The sequence below is a fragment of the Salarias fasciatus genome, chromosome 8 (assembly GCF_902148845.1).
Source record: "Salarias fasciatus chromosome 8, fSalaFa1.1, whole genome shotgun sequence".
NCBI classification, from domain to species: domain Eukaryota; kingdom Metazoa; phylum Chordata; class Actinopteri; order Blenniiformes; family Blenniidae; genus Salarias; species Salarias fasciatus.
In genome coordinates, this window is record NC_043752.1 from 21,442,256 (window position 1) to 21,455,898 (window position 13,643).

The 13,643-nt window shown below is 46.5% G+C and overlaps 1 protein-coding gene across 1 annotated transcript in view; it reads right to left on the reverse strand.

Annotated features, from left to right (window-relative positions):
* LOC115392908 (ryanodine receptor 2-like) overlaps positions 1-13,643 on the reverse strand; it is a 274,406-nt gene that overhangs the window by 30,368 nt on the left and 230,395 nt on the right. Inside the window, 10 exon segments of the mRNA XM_030097575.1 lie at positions 1,280-1,368; positions 3,477-3,557; positions 10,515-10,588; positions 10,850-10,926; positions 12,214-12,293; positions 12,380-12,479; positions 12,578-12,628; positions 12,717-12,768; positions 13,217-13,323; positions 13,411-13,507. Of these exon segments, the coding sequence (XP_029953435.1) occupies positions 1,280-1,368; positions 3,477-3,557; positions 10,515-10,588; positions 10,850-10,926; positions 12,214-12,293; positions 12,380-12,479; positions 12,578-12,628; positions 12,717-12,768; positions 13,217-13,323; positions 13,411-13,507 (808 nt within the window).

The window sequence follows — 13,643 nt, forward strand, 5'->3', positions numbered from 1 at the left end:
GTTGATGGAATGGCTATGTATTGGTATCGTGTTTTTTTTAAATGCAAATCCGGTTTTTACGGTTTTAACATGCATTTTCTACAGAGATGGAGGTCTGGACTGCTTTCTATTGTTGGACGGTTTTAACATTATATCTGGGGCAGACGTGGCAACCTCCATCAGCTGACAGCAGGCACACAGAGGCTGTGTCAGTGACAGAGCTGCAGAGCTGGACCAGACAGGGGCATCCAGTGTGAGGCCAGTGTAGTTTGGTTTGGAACTTTCCAATCTGGCGTCAGGAAGAAGCTCCAGAGTTTGACTGTATGTCACACGAAAAGATGAAACTGGAGCTACTTGCAGCTTGCAAAGTTTTCATGACATGGATATTTTTTTCTTCTGTTCAGGATGAAGATATTAAAGAGTTAATGCAAACACCCCATTTGTATTGTTTCATTTCTCACTCAATGAGAAGGAATCGTATCGATAAGCAGTATCGATAATGGAATCGGAATCGCTAAATTCTTAACAATTCCCATCCCTATCCTCCTCATGGGGCCCTTTTCCGGGTCCTCGCCGGTGGCCATGACTGGCAGCATCCTCCCGCATCGTCCCGACGCGTTCATAAGGAGTTCACGGACAGTTGGCGCATAGTTCACGGCCTGTTCACGGTATTTTGTCGTGACCAAAATTTTGAACATTTCAAAATTCTCGTCCCGACATGCCACGCAGTCACGACGGGTTTACGTACACTTCACGCCACGTCACGCCACTGTAAGAGTAGTTTGCGACTCGATTCATGGCAATGCGTGCCACAGAATCGTTCAAGAGTAAACCTAGCTTCAGTCTGGTCCTGGGGTCTGGTCTAGTGTGGTCCACCCCAGCCTCTAGTTGATCTGCTCTTTTATAACAGATTATTTATGAAAATGAATCACATACATTGTCAGTATATTAGCATTTAATATGAGTTTATTTAGCCTTTTTTCTGTTACAGCGTCGCGGAGCGGTGCCTGAGCGATCACTAGATACTTTCACTTCTGTCGGCAGACCTTCTCCTCCCTCCTGACAGGCTGCTGTCTCCATCCTCCAGTGTCTCGCTCTCTGGGTGTCTTTGTCGACCCTTTGCAGACCCATCACCAGCTGCCACTGGACAGCACCTCATTTTGTTAAATTATTCAGATTTTGTTTTGTTGACCTCTTCTATAGGCTAAAAACTTTATTTTTAAATAGATAAAAAGCCAGTAAACTGCTGTCCCCCCCTGGCTGGAAGGTGACACAGCAGCAGTGAGGAGACGTTGTTCACCTGAACTCTGAGGAGATAATCCACGGTGGAGATGATGATGTTCACGGTTGTGTTGTTCCCTGTTTGAGTTCTCAGGTAGTTCTGGAAGTCTGAAACGAAATATCACAACATACAGCATGACGAGTGCTGCCATCAATGAATATAGCAAGCCTTCAATAACAGGGGACACGAGAAGGTGGAAGAGTTTGTCTTCTGATTCCACTGTGGAAAACAAACTACCACCCTGCCTGGACTACAGGTCCCACCTGCCAGAAACATGTCACCAAGAGAAAACCACACCATGAACTGGCGAACAGAACATTCATCCTCCAAGCCCAGATGGAACTGTTGATAGACCAGCAGCTTCCAGAACCTTCTGTCAACTTAATCTTGAGCTTTCAGCTCACAGATAAAACTCCTTTGCTTCTGTTCTCCAGTCCCTCACAAGTCTTTCTTCCAGTTTTCTGTCTTAACTTTAACATCTGCTGTTAACATTCAGTCTTCTGGTGCTCGCAGATGGTGTGTAATGTTCTATGTTGATGCTTTTATAAGCCGTTTCTCAATAGGGTGTTCCTATTTGACGTCACGGTCACGTGGCTTTCCGCAGCGATCGCCATGTTGGAGGACAACTCGGTGTGGTCATAGCGTGGTTTCAGGTGGACTCAACAGATTTCCTGGTACACATCAGCACCCATGCATGACTAGAGTAGTCCAGACTGACCATAATGAACGTTTGTGCTATTGTTGGCTGTGGGATGCGCTCATTCCGCGATGTGGGTCGTTCTTTCTTTAGAATACCAGCTTGTTGTTACGCACCAAGGAGGGCAGACTCGAGAAGTCTCACAGAGAAGACGGGCTGGCTGGCTAATGAGGATTTCCAGAGCAATCCAGTATGAAGCACATGAGAGTCTGATCTCCACTTTGCATCGGGTAAGATCAGAGTTATTACTTCATGATTTTATGCAGCATTTGGGTGGAATGTCAGTGACTTTTTGTGGGAACCCTGTGCTCTGCACTGTGGTAGCAACCGAGCTTATATTAGACTACCGTCGAGAAATCATATCACAGGGGCCTACACTGCGCTGGGGTGTAAGACGGCATAAACTGGTGGTGTCTGGTCTAACGTGAGGCTATGACAGCAAATGGCTCAGGAGATGATGTGAGGACTGAGCTGAGCCTGTCTTCACACTCAACATTCAAGTTTGCAACATTCACAACTAGCTAGTTAGCCGACACTGCAGCAGCTCCACAAAACACTCACCAGCATTCATTCAGCCGGCCTTGCTTAACTCACGAGGCTGCTCACACCGCTGTGGTAAATCTGGGACGTCCAGTGTCCACCCTTCCTGCTGCACTCTTTTCCTGTCTAACCTTACCGACACCCCGCGCACACACCCACACCACAAGAGTCAACACTTACATTTCCTCTTATCACATAAACCTCCTTGATTTCTGCGACTTCTCCGTGTCTGACCCAGCCAGGCGCAAACGGATTGTGAGCATCCAGGCCCTTGTAGGCCTTCATGTCCTCAGCGGTGTACAGAGGGTTTGGCGAGTACACCAAGTAATTAACGACGTCGAAGCAGCTGATGTCGGGCCATTTCTCCTTGTTCCGGGTAAATTCTGTGCTTCTGATCAAGTATGGATCAAAGTAGTTAATCCCCTTGTTGAGTGAGGAGCTCAAAAGTTCACAGCAATCCGCCGTCGTCTCGACGTGTTAAAAACTCCGCGTATGTCCTCCAAGATGGCGCCCGAAGCTGTTGCTCAGCATTAGAATTACCCTATACAGGTCTTTGGCAAGTACTGAAGGAGCGTGACTTAGACTCTCTAAACTATGACAAACCAGCGAGGGCTTCATGTGAGATGACTGCAGAAACATGTCAGGACTGGCCCACAACAAACAAGTCAGTCTCAATTGGTTGGAGAGCAGCTTCATGTTGGATTCACTGATTATGAGGAAGCAGGAGTTTGGTCGTCTTCACTAGTATTTTCAGTCAGTCTTAATTAAGTCTATATGGCTTCAAAGACTGTGAGCATAAAGACTTGTGTCCTGTTTGACATGTCACGTTCAACTGTGGAAAGAACCTTTAAACTGATCAGAATGTGTGCTGAGGAACTGTGTCCTCCTGTTCCCAGACCGATCACAGGAACACGTTCAGTCAGGAGATTCCCGCTGTGTGAGGAACCCGAGGAGGGACGGCCGAGAACCAGCACTCACCGGAGTTGTGTCCTTCACAGAGCAGCTGCAGGAAGCGGAAAAGGTCACAGGTGAACTCATCATCCTGCATGACCTTCTCACCTGGCCAGAGAGAAGAAACACACACGCAAACACGCACACAAACACACACACACACACACACACACACACACACACACACACACACACACACACACACACACACACACACACACACGCATGCACACACACATGCAGACATAAATTTGCACAAGCATGTAGAGAGGTATGCACAGACACACACATGACAACACGGGTGTGTGCAAACACATATGAATGCACACACACACATCCATGTAAAGAGAGTCAGAGCAGAGAAGACAGAAGGCAGACAGCACAGGGGAGAGAGAGGGACACACAGGAAGACGGAGAGTGAAGAGCTATTCCAGAGATGGAGGCGTTCACGTGAACACAGTTTTCTTTCAGTCTTTGAAAGCCAACTCCAGAAAGTTAGCATGCTGCGTTCACTGTCAACAAAATGTGTGCAAATCGTCTGAAGCAAATGTTTTAGAAACAGCAGTGTATAGATGTATACAAATGTAAAAAATGTGTCGTTTTATTCCATGTGCTTTCATGTCTTGCCTAAATGATTTTGACCGTCCAAAAGTCTGTGAACCTTCTGTTTGGTCGTTTCCTGCTCATGGTGAGTTGGTGGCAGGAGGCTGCAGGCAGGGGAACAACACTCGCTTCTCTGTTGGAACAGACGCTGCATTTCCTAACATACAGCTGGAAGGCTCACATTAATTAAAAAAAAAAAAACAACCTCATAAAAGACCTCAGAGCCTCACCTCAGGGCAGGTAAACAAAACTCTAACTCGTCTTCATGGTTTTCATGCAGGGATGAGCTGTGTTCTCAGACAGTGGCTCTCAGTGTCTTTTAGCCCATGCAGTGATTTCCACAGCTGTTCAATACACTGCTGCCTGAAGATCAAGTCCAGACACATTATTCTGAATCTTTTAAGAGAAAAGGAACAATTCTGAGCTTTAACTTTTGATTTCATGTCTTCACTTTACAATTCGACGTTTTGATCAGCGAATAATCGTCTTTTACATTTCACACAGACAGACAACTTTTCAGGAGTTGGAGTTTTGGAGCACTAAGTATCTCTCTCTCTCTCTTTCACACACACACACACACACACACACACACACACACACACACACACACACACACACACACACTGTTGCAGTGCTGCTTTGAACTGTGGGGTGTGAAATGCAGATGGACACTACACAGAAACTGAATGCCAGAACACCGATGTGAACAGAATACAGTCGTACAGTACAACAACAAGCGGAACTGGGTTGAGGGAGAGAAACCTGTCGGTCTGGAACAAGGCTGAAAGTGCAACATCTTGTTTTATTCATGTTCATTTCAGTTGATGGAGAACTTTCTCTTTTATACAGAAATACATAACTGAACATGTCTCACATGTCTGGACAGTGCCAGCTGAGGCGATCGTATGTTTGAACTCCTGAAATGTTTGTAGAGCGCTCCCCTACACACAACATGACACACTGTGTGAAGGTAGTCGTCCATCATTTAATTCCCAATAGAGTGAGGCCTGCTGACTTCTGCTACAATCCCTCTAAAAGGCCGCCTGTTCAGTGGTTCAGTGTGGCTTTGGTGCAGTGGTTTGTCCAGCTGCCTATTATGTGTTATGGAACACGCAATAGGAATGTTATGCAGGGAAATGATGAACTGCCGGACGTCTCTGAGATGCTCTCATGATACTCAAAAGAACACTTTCTTTTTATTGTTCAATTTTATGTAGAGAGGGTCAGACTGGCTAAACAGTCTATAAACACCACAACTGTTCTTCCTTTGTTGCAGAGTGAAGAATTAAGAGAACGCGAAACAGTTATTGAGTAACCCATAACCATAATCCATCCCCCCATCATCCATCCATCCCTCCATCATCCATCCATCATCCATCCATGCCTCCTTCCATCATCCTCTTCACTGCTAGGTCTACATGGGGTCATGATGGCGGTATGGAGGGAGAAGAAGCCCAAGCATCGGCCCCCTGCAGCTTCCTCCTGCTCTTCTGAGGAGATGCTGCACTGATGGTGGCCTCAGCTGACTCTTGTCAATGCAGAGAAGGACAGGCTGGACTTTGGGTCTCTCCTGGTTGGCTGAGCTCCTCCACCTGGGGAGGGCACACCATCCTGTTCTCTGAGAGAACCCAGGACTCTGAACACTGCCAGGAAAATGCCATCATCTGCAGGAAGCAGAGACCTACATCCCCTACATGATGCTCCCCTGGCCTTGGCGCCCCTCAGAACCCTGTCCAGAAAAATCGCACAAGAAGAAGCTATAACAAGCTTCAGTCTGCTGCCAAGAGTTTTATTATACACTGAATGTAACTGCAAGCTTCAGGATGGACGTAATGACTCAGTGTTATCATTTCTAGATGGATCTGTTAACACATGTGAGAGCATGTATGAAACTATGTCCTACTGTTGGTCAAAGACTTGATGGTTAACCAGAGGTTTTCACAATAGTTTCACTGGAAATGTCTGTAATCTGTCTTGGAATGGACATTTATGTTATTTCATGATTTTCCTTGTTAACAGGATAAAAGCAAACCCTCTGACAGCATGGATGCACTTTCAGTTTTATTCCAAACAAAGTGATAAACTAGATGGGGGAATACACTTTGACAATATGTGACCGTATTCTTCCCATCATCTAAATCAGGTTAAGATGTCTGAAAGGTTGAGACTAAGGAGTTAAAAAATAGTGGAACAAACCCTTTATCCTTTAAAAACAGAAGCTCTACATATAAAAATGGATGAACTAGAGCTACAACGAAACAATGAGCCCAAAGACGATACTGAAAATATCAAACAATGAAACCAGATGGAATGGAGGGGTTATTAGAGTCACGAACAGACGACAGATACAGTGACTACAGAACAAAGCTCGGCCAGAGAGAGCGAGGAGGAGCCAGTCAGAGGTCAAAGGTCAGCCTGCACTCAGAGGAACAGCTCCTCCAAATCCTCATGGAAAACAGAGGTGAGCAATGATGAGCAGGGCTGCAACTGAAAACCTCCTCCTCATCTGACCACTAACACCGTTCATTCAAACAATACCGAAGTCTCAAGTTTACCTGAAACAGCCTGCTCTTTCATTTCACTGATTTGATTTGATGCTACCCTTCCTCTCAAACTGCAGCTGGTCTGTAATGAAATCCAGGTGATGTGCTCATTCCCAGAATAAATCGGTACATTCATTAGCTGTACACGGCTAGTCTGAATGTTTCTATTGAAACATCAAAAGCACTTCTTCAACCACTACTTTTCTTCATTTTCCGCCTCTTGTTGAGTTTAATCAGTTTTTTATTTGTGCATAAAATGTTTTTTTGTAACTGTGGGGACAAAAAAAGTAACTAAGTTCCAATAAACATTTCACAGGAGATGGTGGTTCATTGGTGGCCCACGGGCCAGAGGTTTGAGACCCCTGCTTTAAAGGGTAACAGTGGACATTTAAGAGCACTGAAGCACTTCATAGGCTCGGGTTTGATGGAGGCTTCTTGCTGCATCGGCAGTGCAGCTCGGTCACTTCATGAGCAGGTGTGCTGCTTTGTTTTAGGTTTGCCATTGATGTTTCTTTTATTTTTGGGTTGAAGACCAGCAAAATGCTGCGTGGACACATTCTGTCCTCCTGTGGTTCAAAGCGATGAGCAGCTGGAAGGTTGGTCTGATTAATCATCTGCTGACTGAAATCATTGCAGCCCTGAGAGAATGGGTGAGAAGAAGACAGGAGGTAGAGGAGGAGGGCATGGAGGTCGCAGGGTGAGACTGCACTTCACGACAGAAAACAACCAGCACAAGAACCATCTTCAGAACTGAGACAGAACAATCAGCTGACTGGAGGTTGACTGTAAGACTGAGAGGCTGGGCGGCAGATGAGGGCGGAGAAAGGGAAATACTTGGATTAGTAATATTCAGAATGTGCCAGATACTGTACAAATCCTGAGGGGGAGGCATACATGTGCTATTTTACATGTCAGGCTGTGGCAGGAGGGCCTCGCTTGGACACGCCTGAGCTTTTGGCGGATTCCAAAACAGCTCGTCACACAATCATTGGTTTGCTTCGTGTGGAGAAGGATGACAGAACATTTCAAATCCAAACTCTGATGAGACTTGAAGCATTATGAGACTCCAGAACCACCCAGAGACTGAGCTACCCGGGAGGGGGTCCAGGGGGTCAGAGCAGGTCTACACTCAGGACCTGGACAGAACTGACACAACCGCCGACCAGAGAGGGAGAGAGCAGACCCACCAACACACAGCAAGAATGGCAGAAGGCATAATTACCACGCTCATGAGTGATGACTGAGCAGGGGAAAGGGCAGTAAACCAAGATGAGGAAAGGAAAACAGGGAAGAAAGAAAGAGAGAAAGAAAGGAAGTAAGAAACAAACAAACAAACAAACAAACAAAAAGATCACATATAGGGAGAAGAGCCTTGATAAGTCCCAGTGTAGTTTGGTCAACGTGGAAGAAAATGTGTGGACAGAAAAGTAAAACCAGGAAGGTCTTAGGCTGATGGAGGGCGTGTCTGTGGTCGACCTGCTGGCTCCTTAAGCTCTTCTAAAAGCTGATTAATGACTCAGATTGGCGGTGAGAAGACAAGAATGAGGGAAAACACAAACTGTGATCTGCTACACACTGAAAACTGAGCATGTAGTGGACCAGGAGACATCAAACTGTGGATATTTTAATTTTAGACTCCCAGTGAAAGACGAGTGCTTTAACGTTCACCCGTCCCTGTCTGGATGCGATCTGCTTCCATTACCTCTCCTGCTGCTGCACTTTCACCTGGTGAATCCTTTCTGAGCCTGTCTCACATTTTATGAGGCAGATTTTAAATGTAATTCCACCATTCAGTTTTAACATTTGATATTTTGAATCAATTATTCCTTGAAGTTTTCATTTACATTTGACTCTACAGACTGTGAGTTACATTTCCATGACCTGGAGTTTAAGTGTTTTACTCACATTCAACTATTCACAAACAGACTAATACGTTCTCATTTGAAAATATGGACAAATCTCTACAATAAACACATCATGAAAAAAAGCTTGTTTTACACACACAAAGAAACATTTCTTAAATTACAAAAAAAATATTGTTCGAGTACAAAATGAAACTACTTGACACTAACATTCCGCCTAGCGGACTCCCACACAAATACAATGAGATGCACATTCACGCCAGTGAGCTTTCGCAGAAATGTCCTGGAAAGCAAACTTTGCACCAGCAGGGGGCGCTGTTGACTGAATTCCAGGCCGCCAGGGCGGTTTTCATCCTCAAAAATCTTTATTCAAGGCTTCCAGCAGCAGAATCACAGATGCCTGCTGAGAAAAACAAACATCAGTGTGGGGGATGAAATTTAACAAAATCAGCAGCCAACGGCCTCAAATGAAGTAAACAGCGCCACCTGCTGCTGTGTGTTCAAATTACATGACATTTGTGACGTTCACTGGTGTGTGTGTGGCTGTCATTGCATTTATTTGCGAATCTCCAGGGGGGAATACTCGGCCTTTGGCCTTCCCACTGGCCACAGAACCCGTTCAAACCCGCTGACACCCGGCGCCTCATGGCATCCCGACCCGGGTCGACTGACCCTGCAAGCGACCCAGGTTGTAACGGCTCGCCTCGGATCCGCTTCAGTGTGAAAGCCAGACCCGGGTCGATGTGGTGATTTGCGTGATGACGTCGCCGTAGCGTGGCTACGTTAGCACGCTAGTTGTTTCTGGACGCAGCGTGAGACGTCCGTCAAAATGACGCAGCGCTGGCCAGACGGCGAGACCAGAGAGCTGCTCTGGATCTGTGGGGAGGAGGCTCGTCGACTCCTCTCCATTGTTTACCTCGCTGTGCTCCGTCACGCTGATGATGTCATCAACGTGGGACACCATCAGCGCGGGAAAACGCAGCCCCGCAACTCGCCTGCAGGCGGTGATCCCGGGTCTGCAGGCGGGGGGACAGGAGGCAGTTCTGACTGTAGCGGGTCGACCCGCTGGTTTCAGTGGGAAAGGGGTGAGAGTGTCAGAGGTCAGGTGACAAAGGTCACGTAGCTGTAGGATTGTTTGTGGACTTGAATTTTTTTTTTTTTTTTTTACTTGAACAATTTCAGTTTGCACTTGAAGGATATTTTTTCGTAATTGCAGAAATGTTTCGCTGTCTGTGCAAAACTTTTTTTTCTGATATATGGTGTATTGATTTTATGGGTCTGCTTCCTATTAGCGAATCGAAATGCATTAGTTGAAATGCTGTTTTGTGATTGCACACCACACTGAGCTGCTTTGTGAATCACTGGGTGTGAGGAAACATGTTTTGTGTGTTTGTGAGGATTTGGCAGGATTTGAACTCGAGACCAGATCCGGTCAAACGGGACAGAAACCTGACCTGCTCGTACAGGTCTGGTTTCTTTTGGTGTGTACAGGTGCCTGTGTTTTGTAGTACATTTGTTGGTGTGTAGACTGTTGTTTTTGTTTCCTCCTTTCCTTGTTTATTGTCATAACTAAGACTTGTCGTCCATCCCCTGACCTCCGCTCTGCCCACTGACAAAAATACAGGTCATTCAAAAAAGATATCTATTGAACAAAAAAAAAAAAAAAAAAACAAGAAACAAACAAAGAATGAGTATTTAAATATTGATGCGTTACTTTTGAAATTGGAATTAATAACCAATATAGTGGGATGTACTCCACTGTAAAGTATCATATGTAAAATCACAGTCACACTCAACCTGGCCCACACTCAACAAAATGCTCCACAAATGATGGCAGAATAGATGGGATGAGAACAGAGAGTCCTGTTTGTGGATCAGGACAGTCACAGAGTGAACTAATCCTGCTGCTGCAGGGGATCTGAACAAGTCGGGTCTTAAAAATGGCTTCAGATATTCACCTTCATCTGGAGAGGAGCAACATCCTCATGCACTCGCACAGTCGTCTTCAACAGGCTGCTTACAACCTGTTTTTATCAAGACATCAGGATGAATCTCACCTGATCCCTCCTCTGTCACCATGCCCAGACCCTCGGCTTTGTTCTGCCTCTCGAAGGCGTTCAGGTCCAGAACACTGAAACACAGCAGCACAGGTCAGGACACTGAGACACAGCAGCTTCAGTCCTCAGTCCTCAGTACAGGTCAGCGAGGTCAGTTGAGATTTAAATTAGAGTGAAACAGAGAGAATCTGAGGTGTAAAGAAAGAAGGACGTTTGGTAAAAACAGCTGAGTAAAGTTCTGCTGTGTTCAGCTTTAATACAGTGAATAATCATTAATGTTATGATATAATCATCACATGAAGACAGATGAATGAATGAAGTCCAGGAGCAGCTACCTGCAGGACTGCATGAGGCCGGCCAGACTCTGGAAGAAGCCCACGTCCTTCTTGTCCTTCAGGTAGTCCAACATTTTCTGTCAGAGGGCACAAAGACGCATGGACACCATCATGTCTGCCTCAGTCATGGATGGACCAGTGACATCAAACTAAATCCATCAGCGACTGCGATCATCTCACACCACATGCACCGCGGTAAGAAGTCGGTCTTTTTAATCAACACCGGGTTTTAAACAAGCTTCAATTTCTATGAAGTGAAAAACATCTCTTCCTACGCTTTTGGGGGACTGACGGGTAATGAGAAGAGACACGTGGGACAAAGACAAGAGCAGTGCATTGCTACTGAAAGTCCATTCCTGGGGATCAGCAGTGACCTTTAAAAGACATGTTGTTAAAATAAATGCAGAACGTAGTTTGACATCAGCCCCTTTATCTTAAAGAAGAGATTCTGTGAAAAAAAGAAGGTTGAAGGGCAGCTTGTTATCATCAGCAAGTTACTCAATATAAATGTAAAACAAACAAAGCTTTCCATCATCCACCAAAAACACAACTGGAATACAGGGATCCAGGATCCAGGGGAGTCTTCAGGCCCATATGAACAAAGATTAACCTTATTAGGAAATCCTTCAAGCCAGAGCTCTTCGAAGATGAGGTGAAGTCAAAAGGATATCGTGTTGTGACATTTCTGAGTTGAGTGTGAGGACAGCATCAAGTGACTGGGCCTGCACATCACATCTGGCACAGATGTGGACAAAACGGGGCCTGAAACATGCAGACACCGCTTCATGTGAAACACCATATGAACACATAAACTGCTGAGGACAACCCTGCGTCAGTAAGTCAGCTCTGATTCTTTAGCACAAACATTTTGTAGATGGAGGAAACTGGTGAGGTGCAGAACTGAAGGCAGGTCCTCCACATCCAGAGGAGCCAACAGGGAGCCCCGACTCCGTACTCCCTAACCACCTCCCCACAAGGCAACGCCTTCTCCAGATCCAATCAACGCACGTGGACTGGTTGCCTGGTTGGGCGAACGCCAACGAACCCCACGCCATGCCATGAGCATGCCATGTTCACAAAAACACAAGCCAGTCAGGAAGTGGACAGGCCTTCATGCACAGGCTATAGGGGCCACATTACTCTTACAGGAGCATTAAAAAGTGAATTCTGCATAATATATGAGCTGTAAGCTTTCCTGTGTGGAAGAGCTGCTGTTCCACGTTCCATTCCCACATGGGCCTTGTTCACATTCAGTCACGGTGTCAGACAACATGTGACCTCAGACCAGCTTCAAGTGAAGACTGAATCCACACTGGACTTGTGTGTAACCTGAGCCGTGTGCTTCCAGAAGCACTGAGGTTTACCTGCTGGACAGTTGAGTTCCCTCCATTGAGAATAGCGATGCCCAGCTTCAGAGTGGACGCCACCATTGGACCCATCTCTCCTGAGGACCACATAAAGACAGCCGTCAGCCCTGGACGCCGCCTCGCCTCACAGCCTCTCTGCTCTCCTGCTCTCCTCCTCCTCCACCTTTGCTGGCGCTGATGGTCTGCAGGACCATCTCAGCGGCTCCGCGGTCGTGTAGACGAGCCTGCTGGTACAGCAACTTCTGCTTCTCCATCTCCTTCTCCTGAGGGTTTAACATGGCATCGGTCTGACCGCAGCTGACCATCTGCACAAACTAACTTATAGACGCTTAAAGCACTTCAAGAGCAGGCGATCACCAACCTCGAAAGTCTTCACTTCCTCACCGTCCTCATCCTCTCCATCATGGCAGCTCTGAGGGGAAAAACACACCGACTGAGATGAGCTGTCCTCATCACAGTCCTCTGTCTCTTTAAATATCACAGTCTGGACGTCTTGCTACCTTAGCCATGATGTCTGCGTAGGCCATGTACAGGTTGTCTTCATCCAGTTTGCTTCAGAGGGAAACACACACACACACACACACACACACACACACACACACACACACACACACACACACACACACACACACACACACACACACACACACACACACACACAGCAGTTATGGTGGCATTGAGTCAAAACCACTGGTAAAGGAGCTTGAAGTGGAATGGTGGACTCTAAAGAAAGCCAACATTTCACTCAGGCTGGACTGGCCGTGGATTCAGCCGGTCAGGAAAAGATTTTCTTCAAGGGAAGAAAGAAGTGAGCAGTATGATCAGTATGATCATCCACGCTGAACCATCTGCCATACTGATACACACTGCATTCACAGGACACTTAACCCCTTCCTAAGAAGAAAACTGATGACTTTTGACCCCAGACTATGATCTGTATGGCAGAAAGCCCCTGACTGCTGGAGTGTTTGGCTGAAGTCCCTTCATGTGATGGACGCACCATTTCTCGGTGAGGGCGGTCCTGCTGAAGAGCTGGATGAGCTGGTGCAGCGGGTCGATGTGCTTCAGCCCCTCCTCTTCCTCAGGAAGCTCCTGCTCACCTGGTTTCTGATTGAAACAGACAGCAAACACATGGGTGGTTCATCTCCTCAGTATTTAACCCGCTGATGAGCAGGAAGTGTGTTCTGGACTCACAGCCAGGTCCTCTATGAGTTTATCTTCAAAGCAATGCTCCTCGGCCTCGATCCAGGACTTCTCGTAGCCCTGCAGGAACAGGTTTACAGCCCGGTGTCTGTTTGGAGAGGAGACGTGTGATTGATCCCCGCACGGCAAAACATTCAACCTGAACCAGAAACTGTCCAGAGCAGAGATCACTTCCTCATCAGGATGTGACGTTAGCGGCTATGAAAGATGGATCGTCTTGACTT